Raw genomic sequence first — 20,459 nt, forward strand, 5'->3', positions numbered from 1 at the left:
AAGAAAAAACAAAGAGAGAGAGAGTTGGCTCTTTTTAGAAATGACCAAGAACATATGAACACAAGAAAGGTCAACGTTCAGACACTAGACACAACCACTAGAGATAATAATCCGATAGAGGATGGTGGCACTGAAAACAGCATAAATTCATCTAAAATAAATTGAGGTTATGCATACAACAAACGTCTACACGCGCAGTTTCACCACACACTGTGGTCTGATTTTGTGCTGCACTCATTCTTCACCAACTCAAACCAACAGTGACACAAAACACAATTCTGCTTCTCATTCGAACACATCGGTTCTTCTTCTTACTAATACAGTAGTGTTACATAAATGACTTGCTTCGACACAACGGCCTCGACTGCTTTTTAAATTTAGCTTTGTTGTTTAAAAACAACACGTAAAAATGCATACTTATTATTGAACGAGGATACACTACAACACAAAGTCTGACTTATTCCCATTATGATACTTGATCTTAAAAGTGGAGACAACTCAAGTAGTGAACAGCACTGCCCTAACTGGCCATACTACAATACAAGTTTCCGAGATACATTGTGTAGTGTACATTCCTAAACAATGGCACCATAAATTCGCAATTTCATGTTGCTATATTAAATGCAAGTAATCAATCAGAAAATGGTTTAAAAATTCTCACAGTTGAGTCATTACTGGACTTACCATTCATCAGATCACCAGAAACATGACTCAAAAGGCCATAATGTGTCAAACGAGTCTTTAATGTTGTGGATTAATCAGGAGTTCAGACTGAAAACTGCCCTGTGTTAAAACAATGCATGGGGCTATGTTGTTTAAGGTATCACTGAGACGTGAAATATGATCCAGCCCAGTTTGTCTAATAGTTACATGAGTTTAAAGGCTTACAGTATTAGATGCCAAACACTACACAATGGTTTATATTACAGTAAAAAGGAATCTTACAGCTCAGGAAAATTACAGCAGCAGCAATAGCTTTTTCTTTGGTTGCGTTGATTGTGAGGTAAACAGCGGGAATACAGAGTTTCTGTTGCAAAGGAATGTTTGCCAAAGTCATGCAGCTGTCCAGCAAATGAGCCAGGCTCAACTTTTTGCCAAACCACTCCCAGGGTGATTATATTCATTTTCTGCCAACCAAAGAAGCAAATAACCAAGAAAAAGGTTCTGATATTTGACAGATAATGACAAAAGTTTAAATTCCTTTTCACTTTTTTTGTGAACTGCAGAAATGTTGATTTCAGGGGGCCAGTTATTGGAAAGTTACAACTGAAAGTCAAACATCCAGGACTTGTTGAGAGTTTGGACACACCGTTTCATACATTTTCTTTATTTTACTAGTTTGAACATCGTTGATTAATACTAAAGACATCAAACTATGAAAGAATCCATATGAAGTTATGCAGCTTTGCACACTTTCTCTCTGTCAGCTTCATGACGTCGTCAGCTGGAATAATTTTATATATTTTATATAATAACAGTCTTGAAGAAGTTTCCATATTATTTTTTACACTTTTTGTTAGCTACATCATTTCAAATAGTTTCGATAACTTCAATATTGATCTACAATGTGGAAAATAATAAAAGGTGTGTCCAAACTTTTCTGCTGAGAAAAGCTATTATATTATTCATTACCAACACTGAATAAATTAAAAAGGCAATAGAGAGCAGATCATATCATGTTCCAAATATGAGAATGTGATCATGAATATAATAATATCATTTCATTACACCGTCAGAAGAAGTTTTGTGTGGTTTTGTGCTGTGGGTGGAGACTGTGGTTCACGTCCTGTTGGTTTTATATAGCTCTTCTAGGTAAGGGTGGGGACGTAATTAAATAAAATACAACATCTCATAGAGCGTGGGAGATGTCAAAAAAACTACGTAATTTTTCACACCACACCTACGTCTATAAGTGGGAAGGTGCCCCCTGCTTTTGTTAGAATCAATATTCTGTATACCATAAATTGAAGTGGCTATCACCAATATATTTGTAATCTCTCTCTCTCTCTCTCTCTCTCTCTCTCTCTCTCTCGTCATTTCCTATTTATTGTGTACTGAAGAACTGAGTATAAGGGAGGTAGATATGACTTAGACTGAGATAAAAGGGGAAGGACTGAAAATTGGGGGCAAACAGTTCTTACAGTAGCATAAGATATAAATTGAGGAATTACAGCAGTGCATATATTGGAGAGCAACTACTACATGAAAACTGAAACAACCAATAATCTCACAGCAGATCACGGCATCCAAAACCAACAAAATGAAGAGTTTTCTTCTACTCGTCCTCTCACTGATGGCAGGTAAAAAGATTGCTGCTACCAGACTTTACAAGAGATTACACATGTTACAGCCCTGCTTCTAAAACAATTTGGTTTTAGCACAGAACAGGCCTGAGCTGGGTTATTCTCACTTTGTGTTAGTTTAGAATACTACAGCATGCAGTACAGTACTTTACTGTAGCTCAATAGTCACCAACAAAGAACAAGACTCTGGTTAACAAACTCAATCAATAAGGTCAAAAGACAGTCAACTACATGTTCAATTGTATATGTGGATATTTTGCTGCTTGGTGTTGCTTGGATCCAAATGTGGATGCAAATTCCAAAGTAATTTAAACACACACAAATGTCTGGAACATATTAAGATAACTGGCAGCATTTGTCAGTGATAAATTATAGCCATGATTGTAGCTTTACTGTTTTGAAAGAAAAACAACAAAAAAATATCTCAAGGGGTTTGTAATTTTGAAAAATTTGAACTAACCCTTTCTAAATCTAACAGAAACAGATTCAGTTAAAGTTGTTTGACAGGTGATTTAATCTGGATGTTTCAGAGATGTAGCAAACAGAGTCAAGCCTGTTGGAGTGCTTCTGAGCTGTGATGTGATGTGCATTAAAATCCTAACCTGAGTCAAAATAAAATCTAAATTCTTGCATACGGGAAATACATGGCTAGAAACGACTTCAGGGCTTGCCATCATTAAAAACTGTCCACATCATATAATTATAAGAAAGGTACAAGCGGACACTGAAAGTCTGTGCTCTACTGACAGAAAGTCTGCAATCCACGGACAGATTGAAATGTGCAGCCTACAAATGGATCCTGAAACAGTGAATGTTACTACTGATCGCTTCAGAGAAATAATGTCAACTTTTGTCTCTGTCTGATCTAAAGGTTGTCAGGCCAGGTCTGAAGTGAAGGGATGTCTACAAGGATGGGTTGAATTCACCTGCAAATATCCAGAACCAAAAAGAAAATATACAGATATTTATGTAGATAATCCAAGACAAACACACACACACAGCACTGAAAAGGATGTGTGGGAAATCAAAGGCAGCTTTTCCCTGTTCCATGATACCAGAAATAAAAAAGTCAGGGTGGCCATCAAACAACTTGAACATGAGGACTTTGGGGTCTACCAGTGTGACTTTTACCAATATGAGTGCGCCACTGACGCAGTGGAACTAGACCTGGTAGATGGTAAGAGACACTCACTTTGAATGTGTTTTTGATTTTCACTTTGAAATCAAACAAACTGATAAAAAATATAACATAAAATGGAATAACACAATGCACACTAATCCTAAAAGACCTCAGATATCAGATATTTAAAGTTTGGTACCATTATTAGAATTTAACCTTTCTACAATTTATGATTTACTTTTTGTTTTTTTATGGTTATATATATTTTATGGTTTTGTATTTTCTGTGCACACTGTGATGCTGGTTTTGAAAGGTACTTATATCATTATAGAAGTAAAGATTCCTTAGTTTTGCATCTTTCACCTGTCGTTTTTTATTTGCAGGAAAACATGGCTGCCAGGCTCCATTTATCCAAACTGCGTACAGAACAGCTAAAACCACCATCACATGCGATTATCCAGGAAACACACACCTGTCCAGTGTCAAGGTTTTCTGCAAAGACAACAATTTAATCTGTGAGGATATTTTATCAATAAAATCTTCCTCACTGTCAAATGGGACATTCACTCTCAGAGAAACCAGCAGTGGCTTCAACGTGTCCATCAGTGATGTGTCCTCACAGGATGCTGCTGTCTACTGGTGTGGAGTGGAATCAAATGACGGACGTTACCGAGCGGCATTCAGAAAAATACAACTGCAGGTTAAAGGTCAGTCACACAGTTCTGGCACTTTGATTTACTCACACAAATATTTAAGATGTATCTGAAATATGTAGTTAAATGTTGTCAATGCTGTCTGTGTGTCTACAGATATTACTACCTTCTCGAGGTCTCTAACCGCTGGACAGAATTTTACTTACTGGTGTAGATATCCAAACGGTGCTTCCGTAAAGAAATTCATCTGTAAGGGAGAGGATCCATCTGTATGTCAACGTCTAGCAAGCACTGCATCGCCCAAAAAGAACACAAAGTTTTCCATGAAGGATGACATAGAGAAGAGAAATATCACCATAACAGTGAGAGAAGTAACAACAGACGACACTGGGACATACTGGTGTGGAGCAGAAAGCACTGCCCAGGGACGCAGTAACCTCTTCTTCAACAGACTTCTGATGACTGCAGGTGAGCTGTCAAAAGCTGTTACCTCAGGCTGGTAGATTTATGTAAAGTGGGATATGCTTTTATGTTAAAATGAGCAGCACAACACTTGTCCTACAAGCAGCCATCACTCACTCTACTTGGACTCATTAAGATCAGATGCTAACAAATCTCTCACTCTGTGTAAACACAATTTGTAAACACTAAAACATATATGTAGCAGCGTCCCATTTTTAGCCAACTGTCACAGTCTCTGGTTAAAATAACAGACATCACCAAATCAGCTGCAGCTTATTAACATGAATTCAATAACAGTTAAAATGAAAGGTTTGTCTGCTCTCTGGTTGATGTGTCTCTGCTGCTGGTGTCTGTATTCAGACAAAAAAACACATCACTCTGTAACACCTCTGTAAAAACTCTGTGGTTTTTGTATTTCAACATGCACCAACAGAGAAATGATCAGCTGATCACCTCACATCTATTCATGAATCTCTTCGATTAATAGCAGATCAACATCTTAATTTGATCAGCTTCATAATTCTGAATAAGGAGCTTCAATATTTGGAGTCTTCACCATTAAAACTTAAAACTACTACTACAACAGAATGTCCTCTCCCGCCTGTGTCTCGCTGTCAGTGTGCTCTTTTAGCTCTAATAGAAGTAACCACCTGTCAGTAACAGTAATGTAAATAAAGAAGCTGAACGCTGATATGACATTGTACTCTCAGTCGCAATGCAACAAATTCATATACATTTAGAATAATTACAGAAATGTTCCCGTGTGGCCAGAACATTTCATTCACCTTACATCTGTGCGGTCTTATCCAACTTTGCATTACTTTTAATTCATTATATCATGCAGTAATATGTGTTCTGTTGTACTCAGCAGTGAGTTTAGTATATTTTTCTCATGTGTCAGTAGCCTATGTTAATATATATTTAACTGTAAAAATGAAGATTTGTGTTATCAGCATTCTGTGATTTAATTACACTTTTCACAGAGTTAATATTATTAATATTAACTCTGTTTGTGGTTCTTAAATACCAAATTGATTTTCTCCTTCTCAGTTTAAAATTAAAATCCTCTATTGTCATGTGCATGCACAACTTAAATGCAGCTCTGACTGTCTGTTTTCAGTTCCCTCTGCAACATCACCACCATCTTTCACACAACCAGTGACTGTTCCTTATGGCAGTTTTGGTAAGAAAGCATGTTTGTTATTTTAAAGAATTTAGTCTTTCATTGGTCATCCATGGTAAAATACCTCTGACTATAAACACTAATCATGTGTACCATTTAAAATCCCTGAACATAGACAGATCTGGATGTTAATGGCAGGTGTTAATGCTCTTGGTGGTTAATGTTGGATGCTTTCTTGTTGTCTGGTTTTCTCATGCAGATCACGCATCTGTGTTGACCATTGTTGTGGCTCTCGCTTTGGATGTGCTGCTGTTGCTGCTTATGCTCACCACATATTTTCTCTACACACGTAAGTTCTATAGTTCTTGACTGGTCAGGCAGCCACAGATACAAGCACTCGTGTGCTGACTTCAAGAGAACTCTAACTCTGATGTTATCTTTTACTACAGTCTCTTAAATTAACACTAAATGTATTGTAGTATGGAGATTCATTTTACGCAGAATTAAAATGAAAAGAGAAAATGCTATATTTTAGTACTCAGGTTAATACTACGCCTAAGAAACAGCAACCCCCAACAATGACAATAATGTGTTCACCATCTTCCCTCTTCATCAATTCTGCTTAAATACTCCTCCATAATGTAGCGATAGCTGGTAGAACGCTTGATTGAAGTGAGTGCTAAAAATGTATTTCCTACTATACCATTTTGCTCCCTTCCCTTTCCCACAGGATTTGCCTCTTGTTGGAATACAAGGAGAGGAGCATGAAGCAAAAGCAAAGAGGTTAGTGTATGACTGTACATAGAGAATAGATATATAAATAATGACATACTAAATAAATGTGTGTGTGTGTGTGTGTGTGTGTGTGTGTGTGTGTATAAGTGCACATATGTGCTACTGGGACTATACATTTTACATTCTTCCTCAGATCGAGTCAAATCTCTGCAGATACAGGAGCAAAACCAAAAGCCAGAATCAAGTCCCGTTCTGTATTTGATTTACATCACCTAATCACTGGTAACGTTCTAACAAGCCCCTCGACTTCGCTGCGCTGCTCTATCTTCAACTTCCAAAACATCTCAACAAAGCTGATGTACTCGTCCTACAACCAGCTCCACAGTGGTCAGCATACTTTGCCTTTACCTTGTCTGTATATTTTTAGATGCACCTGGTTATCAACAAATTGTTGCAGTTCTAAACACTTGTGCAATGGATTCTGTGTCTGAAACATGCTCTGGTCAACTCTGTAGTTTGCAGCAATCACTTTACTCTTGATATGCACTTGTCTTTTGTTATTAGACTTGGTTGCGTTTCCAGTAATGGAACAATATGTTTAGGCTTCTTCTCTGACAGCTTCTTTTCAACAGAATTTAGATTTAGCTTTGTGTTGACGACACGACTGTCACCATCTATTTTCCCACACCACTTCTTCCTCATCTGCCTGCACACTTGCCGCTGCAATTTCCACAACGTGTGAGTCATTTCCTGTCCAGGTACAACCAGGCAATTACCACATCCTGACTTACTTTGACTGGCTGTCAGTACTTTGGGTTAAATGAGATTTGTTGTTGTGCTTTCATGGCATAAAAGGGGTAAGATAAAAACTGACAGTCTGTCGGACAGAATTATACTGAGCGTACAGAACTTACTAAAATTAGCTTGGTTAGAGAGTCATAATGTCACTTTTGGTAAATTTTGGGTTAGTTATTCAATTTTAATTCAGTTGAGTCAAGTCAGAAAGGTTTAGTTTGGTTTAGTTAACCAATTATAGTATTTTAAAACTTATCTGAAATCGAAGTGTAGGATGCAGCATGTCCAAAGACAAATCCTGGGATGGCTCCTTGGGTCCTCCACAGACACTGCAGTGATCCTCTTGTAAGAAATCTGGCGAGAAAAATTGTGTTAATTATCTTAAAACATAAGACAGTTTCCTCTACATCATTGTTGAACTGCATTTGTAAAATGGGCACAAAAATAACAAGCCTTAACTTCAATTTGCTATTGCTCATGCCTAATATATTTCATAGAGGCAGCAGGTGTATCATTCAGCAGCAAAAATGAAAGCAGTATGTGTCACTATCCCATACACATCATCATCATATCATATCATGTAGCCTAACTTCTAATGTCTCTAGAACATTTAAAGATATTCAAATGTTTTGTATTATTACCTAGCTCAATAAAACACAAATCCATCTTTGTTTTAATTTGTAGCCTGGTAACATACAGTTCTGTATATTCTACTGTACCTACTCAACAATTTATATTCTTTTTTAACAGTCACAGTGTCAGAAAATTATTATTCACATATTAGGTAAAATATATTAAAATATTATCAGATTGTGGTGGTTTGGAGGAGTGCAAACTGGCAAAGTTGCCCTCAATGGCTGACACATTGAGCTACTAACTTAGGATAAAACATAGCATCTTCTGCTTACAAAAACGAATTAAAATAAATGTCTAATTAGTTCCATTGCTGTGATTTTGTTCTAAATGTCATTTCTTAGATTTTTACAATTCATTTCAGTTACAACAGACGTAAGCTCCAGTTAAGCTAACATTGTCTTTAAGCTAATATCTTGCTAACGCTAGCTTGAATAAAAAAAATACTCACCGCCAAATTCTTCATCAAAACACCACAAATTATGATCCTCCTCAATGTTTTCAAGAACCACAACATTCCCACACACAATGAACTCAATCACTTGTTGCGTATCTTCAAGTAATATTGAGCTTTTACAATTTATTATTTTTGCCTACTCATACTGAACTCCGCTCAACGCGCTTCTTTCCCTTCATTGCTTCCGGTGAGGACACGCCTCTCTGGCGCCCCCTAGAGCCAGACACTTCTTACTATCCCTCCGCCGTCTGCCTCCTGAAGTCTTGGAGGGCTGGTTGTTATATTCAGTGCTGCCACTTGTTGTCTTTTTATCTTTTTGATTGACTGACTGGGTATTAATGTTTTTGTCCTAAGTGTTGTATTCATGTGCTTTATGTGTGCTAAATGCATCCACCCCACTACTGCATAACCAAGTGAATAAAGTTATTGATTGATTGCTTATCACTTTTTTAAACAATTCTGAGAACTCTCTACATGTGGTATTCTGTCCTGCTGACACACTGTTAAAACTCACTGCACCCACTTCCTTCCTGAGTAAAGGGTAAATATGCTCGTGATGATATGCTCATAATGTTATTGAATGAAAAGACACACTAGCAGATTTCACAAGAGAACAAAAAAAACAGTCCTTAGATCTCATGTACCAAATCCATCAGTGCATCAGACACAAACTGTACTGAGATATTCAAAGTGTTGCTTCCACTTTATTTCATGTTCATTAAATCAAACCAAATTCTTACTGATAAGAACACAAAATGGACAAAGACAAACTGCAAAATCCATTTGATTAAGCTTATTACATTTCTGTCATCAGATGTATTTTTGCCAGAGAGGAAATGCAAACTCAAACTGAAAAGCCCAGTTTTTGAAATACAGCTGTGACTGAATACAAATCAAACACTGAGTGCTTTAATCTCCAGTATCTAAACCCTGCGCATAGAAAACACCATAATAAAACATCTCTTCCTTCGTCCAGTGTCTAGCTCATATCCATGCTCTCTGCGGGTCCTAACCCGCCTCCCTCCCCGCCCTGGACGCTCTGGTAGATGGAAGCCATGTCAGCGTTGGTTCTGATCTGGTTGGCGAAGTCGGCCATGCTGGGGCTCCTCTCCACCTCGGGCACAGCCAGCAGGGCGGCGACAGCGCGCATGGCAGAGCGCCGCAACTCCTCCTGTTTCTCAAATTCCTGCTTCACAGACCCGGCCTTCACCTGTGGGTGGGGGACAGGTGGGGTTTCGTTTAGTGTCATCACATGCTTATTCACAATGTGCTCCTCAATACTACTGCATTACATATTTTACATGGAAAAACAGATAGCTTCAGCCATCACTCTTATCAGTTATGTTAACATCTTATTCGATGAAGTATCTAGTTTATTTGCATGAAAGCTACTCAGCAGCTTTCAGAGATCACTGCAGTCAAGGTCTGACTTTTGGATGTGATTAAATCTGTTTTCTCTCAATAAACGTTTGGACCTCTGGACCTTAAAACACTGCCGAGTTGTAGAATTGTTTGGATGACACGAGTTGGAAGCGACCCTACGCATCCACACACGAGTCCACACTGACGTTTACATGCTTCCGGCTGATTTGTTTGAGAGTCTGAGAGACACAGCCTCGACTGACATCAACACTTTAAAAGAAACACATGAGGGGTGGGCTCAGGTGGAGCAGACAGCAGTGAGGATGCAGAGCTCAGTGGTGCTGAATCCAGACTGAATTAGCACCAAATTTACATATTTTGCCATTTTGAGAGAGATTTGTCACGGACATATATGTATGAAAGATGTGGCTATAAAATGATTTCCATGGATCATTTCTGTTTGGCCCAGGAAGTCTCAAATTAAATAAAGAGCAAGACAACACTGCTATAGTAGAATGTAGGACCAGCGCGCCCACCAGTCCTCAATGTGGCCTCAACATGGCCTGTAATGACATCCCTCTCCTTGCAAGTATCATGTAGGAGGTTTAGAACAGTAGGAAGTAAACCAGCTAGCCAGGCATGCTAATCATCTCTAGTTAAACCCATCTGACAAGTGGTGTCAGCAGAGCCCCGTGGTCGACTGCCGTCCACATAATGCAACATTTCAGCACTAGTGACGTCTAAGAGCGCCCATACTTTGGTAGTGCAGGTAGCCTTAAGTGGTTCTATCAGTCGGTCCAGTCTTTGGAGAACAGCAGCAGGACACAGTGAGGCCAGTCTGGCTAGCATCAGGAAAGTCAGCATCTGCAGCACACACACACACAAACACAAGAAAAAAGTGGGAAAAACGAGTCAGGAAGTTGTGTTTGTCGGTGCTGCTACATACAGGATGCACTGTGTTTCCTCCTGTCATGCAATGCCAGGGCTTGAATAAGCATGTATGCATAGATTACTGATGGCTTTCTCCTTTACTCAGCTGGGCTTTAGTTGCTTTTTGCACTGTCAAACTCCTCCTAAACTCTCAAACGAATGAGTTTATGAAAAATTCGAGATGAAACCTTGATGTAGATACTAGAACATGCTTTATAATGTAACTATAAAAGCTGGCTGAAAAGGTTGTTCCTGGGTTTTGAGTGTTTCAGGAGGCAGCCCTTTGTTTACTGACTGTTCTGTATGTAAGCAGACAGTGTATGTGATCCAGACTGAAAACTCATGGTGAAATCTGACAGAATGTCCTCTGCTTTGTTTTATCGTTTTCTACCCACCCTGATATCATAGTGATCTTTGAGTCCTTCCTCTACATGATCTAGGAACTGCAGGACGTCCAGCCCCTCCAGGCAGCTGTCCAGCAGAGTGTACATACACTCGAACGCAGCTTTACGTACATCCAAACCATCATCCACAGTGTGTTTGAATGGACCCATCTCCACCTGCAGTTCAAGCACAGAGGTACACATCATCGCAGAGCTCTGACAAACATCAAGACATTACCATCAGACACAAACGTTTTCCCGCCCAGCCAACCCACTTCTCTGATGAGGTCCTTCCTGATCTGGGTCTCCTTATAGAGGTGAGGCAGCACTGTTGCTAGGAGACCACGGATTAGAGATGGTTTGTTATGAGCTGCAGAGTTAAACATCACCAAAGCGACGCGGCGCACGTTGATGTCCCCATCCTGCAGGGTCTTCAGGAAGTCACCTGACAAAAGATGACATCATTACTACCAAATAGATAGTGTGAGTGTTATTGTGTGTGTGTATGTGTGTTTGTGTATTTAAAGTTTGGATGTCTGACGCGAGTAGAGCTGAGCAGGTTCTGTCTTTTTCAGGGCATCAGGTCAGGATTGGGACAAACATTTAGATGTAAGGTCACGGCTGAAGGGTCAGTTCACAGTTTTTCTGTCTTAAAAGCGACATCCACATGTTCATATGCACGTTGAAAGAGTTAACTTTGTACTAAAAAACAAACTTTGGAAGAAATACGCTTGATTCATCAAATGCAGACTCCTGAAACCAAAGATGCTCTAACTTGTGTTTCACTGTGACTTTCAGACAGACTTTTTAAAAATGTGAAAGTATACTTTAAAAGTTCAGGTTTGTCCTCAAAACTGAACTTAAACTAAAGTGAGTTTTAGTGTCTGTGAGTCCCACCTATGCAGTCCTTCAGCAGTGAATCTATGGGAGCAGGTTGGTCAATGATGGTGAACTTGATCGCTGTCACCACTGTGCTGCGAGCCAGAGGAGAACCTGTGAGGGAGCAGGAGCAGACGTTTTAAAGTTACCGACTCCTGTGTTATTTTGTGAATTAAGCATTGAGTTTGTTGCCATTCTCAAAAGGAAAACAGTTTAGGATTCATGAAACAAAGATGCATGAAAGAATTTTGTTTGTTTTGTCATTTCAATGCTGTCTGACACATTAGTTGTTCAAGAAGAGAGATAACTGCTCAACTCTTCCTATAAAAACAGCTAACAACCCACATTAAACTGACAATCTAAACTGTCAAAATCTTTACAAATATCTTCCATAATGGGGCATTTATCGGAGAGAAAACCACACCCAAACACACACGTTTCCATCCTCACACATCGTACCAGCCTTCAGTTGCTGTCTAAGTCTGGGTAATAGCTGAGCAGCATTGACTAAAGTCAATTTTCCCAGACATTCAGCCACCAGGTTCCTGGTCCCCTCTTCCTGACACTCGCAGTTCTGAAACAGCAAAGCCCAGATAGACTCCACATGGGGCGAGAGACTAGAGGCTGGACAGGCGCTGGGCAGAGAGAGAGAGTAGATGAAAAACATTTTCCTGTACTTTAAATGAATCTGGATGAAGCTGCACTTGGCAAGAGTTTTATGATGACGTTTTACCAGCTTAAATAATAAAGTGTGGCTGCAATAGAGAAGGGTCATTGAAATAAAGCTGTAAATTCACTAATATTGAAAGAATTAACCTCAGCCTGGTTCAAAGAACAAAAGACTTAATGAAAGTAAAAAGTGCTTCTTATCCTACTTCTGCCTCTGTTGCGCACTGAACAAAAGAAACTTGAAGGTAAAATGATCTAATTTCTGCACAATTACATTTTACAATCTTCTATAAAGTGCCACGTTTTTCTTTCACTGCCACATGAGGGCGCCAAAGTGTGATGTTCTGTGGTGCAGAACTGTGGAACAATTAATTCAGAAAGATCTGAGGAGAAAAAGAGCAGACAACTGTGAGGAGAGACAGAGTACACACACATGAACACACCTGATGACTTCTTTGAGGGAGTGCAGGAGCAGGTATTGTCTCCGCGGCTGGGAGGAGATCTCCTTCAGGAGGAAGGGCAGGTAGTCGTTCAGGCTGCCCACCGCCATGCCGCCTAAAGCGCAGGACGCTGCCGTCTTCACCTGCAGTCACAAACCAGAAACCGTCCATATTAAAACATACGCAGATGTGTAAAGTTGAGTTCTTTTTTCACCTTCACTGATGCAGGAAAAGGTTTAGCTGAACATATCTTGTCTGTTTTGATGCCACTGCTTCATGTTTCTGACGAGCTGTCCATTAGAAACACTGTAGTTACAAAGCTTCACAGGAGTAAACGAGCGCTAGCTTTCACGTTTCACGGTATTTTAGTGTTGATTGTTGGAGACATTATGATGTTTTCACTTTCAACCCAAACTATCATCAGGTTACAAGAGAAGCAGAGAACGCTCCACTCACGCATCGCACCGTCTGCAGAGGTGAATGAACCGTTCGTTCATTTGTCACCATGGTAACAATACAAAACCATTACAGGACTGTCTGATGTCTCATTCCTCTCTCAATCATCTCACTCTACCCATATGTTTCCTGTCTGCCTCTGTTGTCAGGCTTCAACAAGGCCAGTGTAACTTCCTCATGAAGTGTGAAGCCATTTGGCAAAGAAGGCAGGGGGATATGGTTGAAAGCTCTGGAAATAGCTTGATCCTGTGTTTCTATCCTGGCTCATTAATTAATTACTAACTGTAAACTTTGGGGGCTGTTCAGTTGGTAGAGCAGAAAAAGCCTTATGAAAGATGTTTCTCAACATTTTTTGATATTCAAATAAAGCCTGAGGACCGCTTTATCTTACCTCTTCATTAGTGGAGGCGATGGCCTCCAGGATGACTCCCTGCACCTCCTTACTTCCTCCCAGGCTGCCGGACCTTCCCACCTCCCCCAGACACAACAGAGCCAGGACTCGAGCAGACTCTGGAGAACCAGGACTCTTAACCTGAGCAGAGAAGAGGAGCTCCAGTAACACAGAGACAGAAGGTGCCACACACACACACACACACACACACACACCTCCTGCATGAGGCCGGCCACAGTGCCAGCTGTTTCTCTGGGGCAGGCGGAGGACAGAGCTGCCACACAGCGAGCAACGGAGTGATACGACTGCCTGTGGATGATGGAGGAGTCTGCTGAGGAGTGAGAGCTGTGGAACGGATCTGTGAGAGACTTCAGCAGCTGACTGAGGAGAGAGGAGAGGGGGAGACAGGGGAGAGGAGAGGAGAGGAGAGGAGAGGAGAGGAGAGGAGAGGAGAGGAGGAGACAATAAGAGAGGAGAGGAGAGGAGAGGAGAGGAGAGGAGAGGAGAGGAGACAATAAGAGAGGAGCGGAGAGGAGGAGGGACGAGTACGAGAGGAGAGGAGAGGAGAGGAGAGGAGAGGAGAGGAGAGGAGAGGAGAGGACAGTAGAGGAGGAGAGGAGAGGAGGAGACAATAAGAGAGGAGAGGAGAGAGGACAGGAGAGGAGAGAAGGAGAGGAGGAGTAAGAGAGGACAGGAGAGAGGACAGGAGAGGAGAGAAGGAGAGGAGGAGTAAGAGAGGAGAGGAGAGGAGACGAGACGAGACGAGACGAGACGAGACGAGACGAGAAGAGATGAGACGAGAAGAAAGGAGAGGAGAGAGAACAGGAGAGGGGAGGAGGAGTAAGAGAGGAGACGAGAGGAGAGGAGAGGAGAGGAGAGGAGAGGCGAGGAGAGGCGAGAGGTGAGTGGAAGGAAGAGGAAAGAGGAGAGAGGAGAGAAGGAGGAGGAGAGGACAGGAGAGGAGAGGAAAGAGGAAAGGAGATAGAGGAGAGGAGAGGAGAGGAGAGGAGAGGAGAAGAAAGGAGTGGGGAAGAGAAGGTGACATCACATTACAGTCATGTTATCACTAAACAACACCTTCCTGATCCACCTCAAACTTATCAATATTTGCCTTTTCACTGCATTAAAGCACCTCCAAACTAAAAATCTAAAACACTGCTTACATTACTTTACATTCATGTGCAGAAGCTTTCGTTGAAAGCTGATCTTCATGAGTAAAATCTGTGGAATTCCCCTTTAAGGGTCAGTTTGTTAGTGAGCTTCTCTTGTCAAAACAGGCCTGCAGAAGCTGAACTGTGCTGTTATACTTCTGTATTGTCTTTTAATGGACGTCTAATCGCGAAGGAATTCCAGCACTGTTGGTTTTGGAAGGTTTTCATGTCACTTGATAAGCGCTGTTTACAAGCCTGAGGGAAACGCTGGATTTTTGCTTTTTAAACATAAAAATGGCCACATTTGAACACTGGCAAAAAGAACTGGACATGTGCAACTTCCATCCAAAAATATCAGATTGATACCAGTGTTAAACCCCATGTGGGTCAACAGAAACATGACAAACAAAACGTTTGCAATTATCCTCAACTCTGAACAGCGTTCCCACCAGCCCACTCGAGTAAACACAGGTCCTAGTTTTATACTGCTGCAGGGCCAAAACACACAGCTCTCTCTCTATCACACACACAGCATCCTACCTGTAGCCCAGGTTACTGGTTTTGGATAGCACCAGTGCCTGTAGGAAGTCCAGTATGGCTGCCAGTGCACCGCTCTGCAGCAGCGGGGAATGGACGAGCCTGAAGACTCCCGCCAGCACAGAGGAGCTGATCTTAGCCAGAGAGGAGGGGCAGGCTTTGGCCATGCAGGTCAGCAAGGTGACGGATACCTAAACAGAGCACATGCCCAGTTTACCACAACAACATAGAACAGTATGTACATAAAGCACAACCTGAGCCACAGGTCAACAGGACTGCAAGGTAATAATGAACTCCACCGAGGAGGGTTTCTTCTAGGTTTGTTTGTTTGTTTGTCTGTAAATTAGCAAAATATCTAAAAAAAAAATACATGAAAGAGTTCTTCACAGATTTAAAGTCCTTTAAAAGTGTTGGACTCAGGACGGACAGTTTAGAAAAACAGGATCAAAACAGATACAGCAGAAGCATTGTCTATTTAATTCCACGCCCTCTTCTTCCTTTTAAAAACATGTTGCCTACATTTCCCACAATGCAACAGGTGGCTCAATAGACTGTCCTTTATTTTCTGCAGATCAGTTTTTACCATATTTGGAACACATTTTGACGAGCTCCTAAATTTGATGCACATTTCTTATCAGAAGTTTTCATCAAGGAAGGATTCTTCTTCTTCTTATTATTATTTTTGTAATTTTTCTTCTTCTTCTCTCCTGTTTGACATAAGCTTCTAAAACTCAAACACATTATGCAATTACAGAAACACCTGCACATATTAGCCTAGAGCAACCCTGCACACTGTGATAGCTTGCTGCCTACAGGTAGAGCTACATCAATGTGATCAATATAAAATGGTGCAGTCAGTCATGATTTTAAGCCACTTGTTGTTTTGTACAATTCTTCCTGGTAAAAAGCCGTGATTTCCTCTCACGTGTTCCCCAAAACGACCACGACCCCTCGAAATGATCCCAGCTACCCTGGACCAGATCACCTTGAACTCGAGACAGGTGAGTAAATGCAACGCTGCACGCGGTGGAATGTGTCTTAACGTGAACGTCAGTGCAGCACCTGCGACACGTGCATGTCGTTCTCGTCCACCAGGGCAGGAAGTTCGCACATCACAGGCTCCAGCGCCGCCGGTTTGATGCTGGCGGCGTGATGCGTGACCAGCGCGGTCAAACACGCCAGCGTGCCGAGCTTCAGGGCGCGCTGGTTCTTCCTCAGGAAAGATCCCAACACTGACAGAGCTTCTGGCAGGATGGACGACAAGTCGATCTGGACCAGACAGAGAAAGGAAAAGAGAAATGAGAAAGACATTTTTTTTTCATAAGAAAAAGGAAAAAACACACATAACGATGGCGTCCTCTGAGAAAAGTCGAACTGAACCTTTAACGGAGACGCAGCGATGAGGGCGACGGTCCGCACTGCTGTCAGTCTTGTGATCTCATTCTTTAACCTCTCCAGGAATATCGTCAAAACACCCTGCAGCTCCGCCCGCAGGTGGTCGCCGAGGTGACACACCATGTGACCCATACAGGAAATAGCCCTCTCTTTCACTTCCTGGTCGATGTCTGTTGCTTTCAGCCTCTTCAGGGTTACAGAGAACACCTTGGAGAAACAAAATTTAAGTTAAAAACTTCACAGACCCGATCTGAAGACCTTGATCAGACCTTGATCAGGTCTTCAGATGGACAGACGCTGTGAGTTTACTGCACAGCCTCAACCTGCGACTGTCATGCCAACCCTGTATGGATCAAGTGCCTCAGACAGCAGTTTTAGCACAAACATGTAAAAAATTACTCCAACAGATTAAAAACAAGCTAATTACAGTTTATAACAGATCATTTGACAGCAGCCAACGGTGCTGGAAATCTGACTGTGGAACAGCTCGAACTGCAGGACAGCCGACGAACTTGATCAGGTGTTGACATGACCCTCAAACTGCAGGTCAGACATCAACCAATCAGGGACGAATCAAGCCTGATTCCAAAGTCAGGGGCGACCAATCCGTACAGCGTCTGTCCGGCTTCAGGACACTAACATTTACCAGTCTATTACAGCCACAGCTGAGAGCAATAATGAGGAAAGTATAGCGCAGAATAAAACAACCCAAAAGAGGAGAGCAGCCCTGTTAAACCTGATCAATCGTACCTCTCTGATAAATGGTTTGGGGTCGAACCCCCCCGCCGTGGCGGTCTGTCCCTGCGGCCTCATCACTTTGACCAGCTGCTGGGCGACCAGCAGAGCCTCAGAGGTGATCTTATAGAAACTGTCTTCTACACAGGCCACCACCGGAGGCAGCAGCACCTGCAGGGACCACAGCACGGGTGATGATCAAGTTTTTATAAGCTCCAGTTAGGTCCTGAATACAAAGCCAACAAGTTCAGATGCTCAAAAGGGAAATGTCAAAACTCAAGAATTAACAGTGGTGGAATGTATCATCAAGTACAGTTTTAAGGTACTTTACTTGTGCACTTCCATTTTTATACTTTACAGTGCATATTGTATGTTTTACTCCACTACATTTACTTTGACATTAGTTACTAGTTGCTTTGCAGATTCAGATTATTAATACAAAATATGAAGCTTCAACATTAGTGATGCTTAAACATTAATGCAACAATAATTACAATCCTGTCAGATAATATATGTTTTCTGAAATGGGTCATTCCTCACAAGTACTTTAAGTTTTTCACCTTTAAGTATATTTTGATACTTTTACTTCAGTAAGATTGTGAATGCAGGACTGTTATACCACCACTGCATTGTGGTATTACTACTTGTAGTTAAGTAAAAGTGCTTCTTCCACCACAGAGTATCAAACATCTTTCCAAAGCTGTGAAAAGGACGTTCATGAGTCATTTCATGTTCATCTGCACTGAGATCAGGGCTGCTCATCTGAATGTGAGGAGAAGAATCAGATTACTGAAATTAACTGAGTCACAAACTGAAGACATGAAGCTAAAGGCTGCAGTCTGCAGGTTTACATCATAACAGCGAATCAACCTTTCTAAAGAGGCGTAAAGAACCTGCATGTGTGGCTGAAAGGCTTGAGGAGGGTGGGAGAGGAGGAGGACGTGGAAGAAGGAGAGCGTGTCGATCCTCATGGTGGAGGAGGTGGACTTGTCTGTCAGGGAGAAGACAATGCCTGGAGGAAGGGGGGGGGCAAGGGAAAAGAAATCAAAAGGGAAGAGGTGGAGGACAGAAGGGAGCAGAGGGAAGAGGAAATGAAGCAGCTGAAGGAAAAGACAGAGACATGTTGGAAAGAGGGGTGTGTGTGTGTGTGTGTGTGTGTGTGTGTGTGTGTACCAGGTATTAGGGCAGGTATGTGCTGTTCCAGGGCTCCAGGTACAGTGTGAGCCAGTTCAGTGAGGAGACAGAAGCAGCCCTGTCGAGATTTAATGCTCTTCTCCTTCAGCTGTCGGTGGAGGGCCTTCACTATCAGCGGCACCTGGAGACAACACACACACACACACACACACACACACACACACGCACACACACACACATATACGTAAACACCATCATCCTCTTCCTCTTCTTACGTAAAGCACATTAGCGAATCTGCACCTGCTTCTTCAGCATGGCGACCGCCGGCTCCTCCTCTCTGCTCTTCCCGGAGTCAGACCCGGGCGTCGCGGGGCCGTGGTGGCACGATCCCGCTCGCGTTTGCCTCAGCAGCGTGGAAAAGGCGGCGAAGACGTCCGCCCTCACGTTCTCCTCGCGCTCCTTGAATCGGGCTAGCAGAGCGGGGCAGATGGAGGAGTAGAAGGAGAGGAGGAGGTCCCGCCTCGTGTTGATCAAAGCCTCCAGACACTTGATGGAGGAGCGCCGCACCTTCCAGCTCATGTCATCGTCGTCGCTGTACTCATCGTCTGATTCTGGACGGAGTCAGAGATCAGACAAGACAACAGTTTTTGTAGCCCAAAAATAGGCTAAATTCACTTATTGCTGACTAATCAAGTACCTCATTTATATCTGTGACTTCAAACAAACGGACTGAGACGCTGAAACATGCTGAATTTGGTTATTAAAGGACCCACGTGCTCAGTACAAGTCAGACATATTGTTCAACGCCTGGAGACACATAAAGCCGACCCTCAAAGGATCGATGTCAGTTCTGTCCTCTTTCATTTCAAACAAGCTGCTCCCACATGTCAGATGTTAGAAGAGCACGAGAAGAGGACGAAGATTTTAATTCTCCCGCTGACATTTCAGACTCGGCCCTTAGCCTTTTCCTTAATGCGGACACGTCTGCAGCTCAAGGTCGGACGTCCTGCTCATATTTCCGAAACAGAGCTTGAATCGATCCTGAGGTGGCCCCTCTCTGGGATAAATGTAAAAGTTCCCCTGCCTCATCTCTTCACGTGTCCCGGTCACGGCCTCGCCAAGCTGAATTATGTAAATCAGTCTTTCAGTCCTCTCTGAATCTTCTCTCATTCTCACAAGTCAGTGAATAAGAGTATGAGGCCCGTTTCTGTGGTTTTATAAGAAACCTGAGACTGTTGTTTTTGAGTAATCGGTCCAAACGATGATCATTTTATTACTTTCTACTTATTTGACTGATTCTATTATTTGTACCAATGTTCCACACCTAAATTCATAAAAATAAACGTGGGAGAGAAAGAAGATCTGACAATCATACGTAACCCTGACCAGAAAGTGAGCACGGACACCAAACCAGACGCACAACAGAGCAGCATCAGAAGACTAAACTAACAAAAAGAGGACGAAAAGACACAGACCTTCATCAAGCCCGTCCTCTATGTCCATGCTATCTTCTTCTTCTTCCTCATCATCGTAATTGTAGTTCGGGTCAAAGGTCATGAACTTAAGACAAAGCTGTGTTACCGTGGCAACATGGGGGGACATCTCCTTTGGACACCTGTCAATCAATGGACACAACAGAGAGAAAGGAGAGAGTTTTTGTGTGAGTGTGTGTGTGTGTGAGAGAGAGAGTGTGTGTGTGAGAGAGAGTGTGAGTGT

General features: G+C 42.0%; 2 protein-coding genes across 5 annotated transcripts in view; one reads left to right on the forward strand and one right to left on the reverse strand.

Moving 5' to 3' along the window:
* Positions 1-2,120: 2,120 nt before the first annotated feature.
* On the forward strand, positions 2,121-9,691 carry LOC121616443 (polymeric immunoglobulin receptor-like). Of its 3 annotated transcripts, none has more exons than XM_041951212.1 (8): positions 2,121-2,300; positions 3,175-3,480; positions 3,807-4,130; positions 4,233-4,544; positions 5,659-5,721; positions 5,921-6,010; positions 6,392-6,444; positions 9,258-9,691. In XM_041951212.1, exons 1-7 carry the CDS (start codon positions 2,261-2,263, stop codon positions 6,427-6,429), a joined length of 1,173 nt encoding a protein of 390 aa, XP_041807146.1. In that variant the 5' UTR covers positions 2,121-2,260; the 3' UTR covers positions 6,430-6,444; positions 9,258-9,691. The 3 variants fall into 3 exon arrangements, with proteins under 3 accessions (XP_041807146.1, XP_041807155.1, XP_041807164.1); XM_041951221.1 differs by lacking the exon at positions 9,258-9,691 and adding an exon at positions 6,590-7,264; XM_041951230.1 differs by lacking the exon at positions 3,175-3,480.
* cand2 (cullin-associated and neddylation-dissociated 2 (putative)) overlaps positions 8,972-20,459 on the reverse strand; it is a 14,532-nt gene continuing 3,044 nt past the window's right edge. The window contains exons 6-22 of one of the 2 annotated variants that reach the window (XM_041951200.1): positions 20,219-20,358; positions 19,044-19,354; positions 18,783-18,924; positions 18,503-18,621; positions 17,625-17,780; positions 16,860-17,081; positions 16,542-16,748; positions 15,483-15,670; positions 14,007-14,172; positions 13,792-13,932; positions 12,948-13,087; positions 12,295-12,470; positions 11,854-11,949; positions 11,232-11,326; positions 10,969-11,133; positions 10,400-10,507; positions 8,972-9,491 (exon numbers count right to left, since the gene is read on the reverse strand). In XM_041951200.1, the coding sequence (XP_041807134.1) occupies positions 9,261-9,491; positions 10,400-10,507; positions 10,969-11,133; positions 11,232-11,326; positions 11,854-11,949; positions 12,295-12,470; positions 12,948-13,087; positions 13,792-13,932; positions 14,007-14,172; positions 15,483-15,670; positions 16,542-16,748; positions 16,860-17,081; positions 17,625-17,780; positions 18,503-18,621; positions 18,783-18,924; positions 19,044-19,354; positions 20,219-20,358 (2,803 nt within the window). In that variant the 3' untranslated portion in view covers positions 8,972-9,260. Of the gene's footprint in view, positions 9,492-10,399; positions 10,508-10,968; positions 11,134-11,231; positions 11,402-11,853; positions 11,950-12,294; positions 12,471-12,947; positions 13,088-13,791; positions 13,933-14,006; positions 14,173-15,482; positions 15,671-16,541; positions 16,749-16,859; positions 17,082-17,624; positions 17,781-18,502; positions 18,622-18,782; positions 18,925-19,043; positions 19,355-20,218; positions 20,359-20,459 lie in introns of both variants that reach the window. The other variant, XM_041951192.1, reaches the window with a different exon arrangement.

The sequence above is a fragment of the Chelmon rostratus genome, chromosome 2, assembly GCF_017976325.1.
Source record: "Chelmon rostratus isolate fCheRos1 chromosome 2, fCheRos1.pri, whole genome shotgun sequence".
Taxonomy (NCBI): domain Eukaryota; kingdom Metazoa; phylum Chordata; class Actinopteri; order Chaetodontiformes; family Chaetodontidae; genus Chelmon; species Chelmon rostratus.

Bases quoted from the DNA above. Each gene is read 5' to 3' on its own strand.
- LOC121616443 (XM_041951212.1), top strand. From the start codon at position 2,261: ATGAAGAGTTTTCTTCTACTCGTCCTCTCACTGATGGCAG. The intron at 2,301-3,174 runs GTAAAAAGATTG...TCTGATCTAAAG, and splicing joins CGTCCTCTCACTGATGGCAG to GTTGTCAGGCCAGGTCTGAA. The intron at 4,131-4,232 runs GTCAGTCACACA...GTGTGTCTACAG, and splicing joins AATACAACTGCAGGTTAAAG to ATATTACTACCTTCTCGAGG.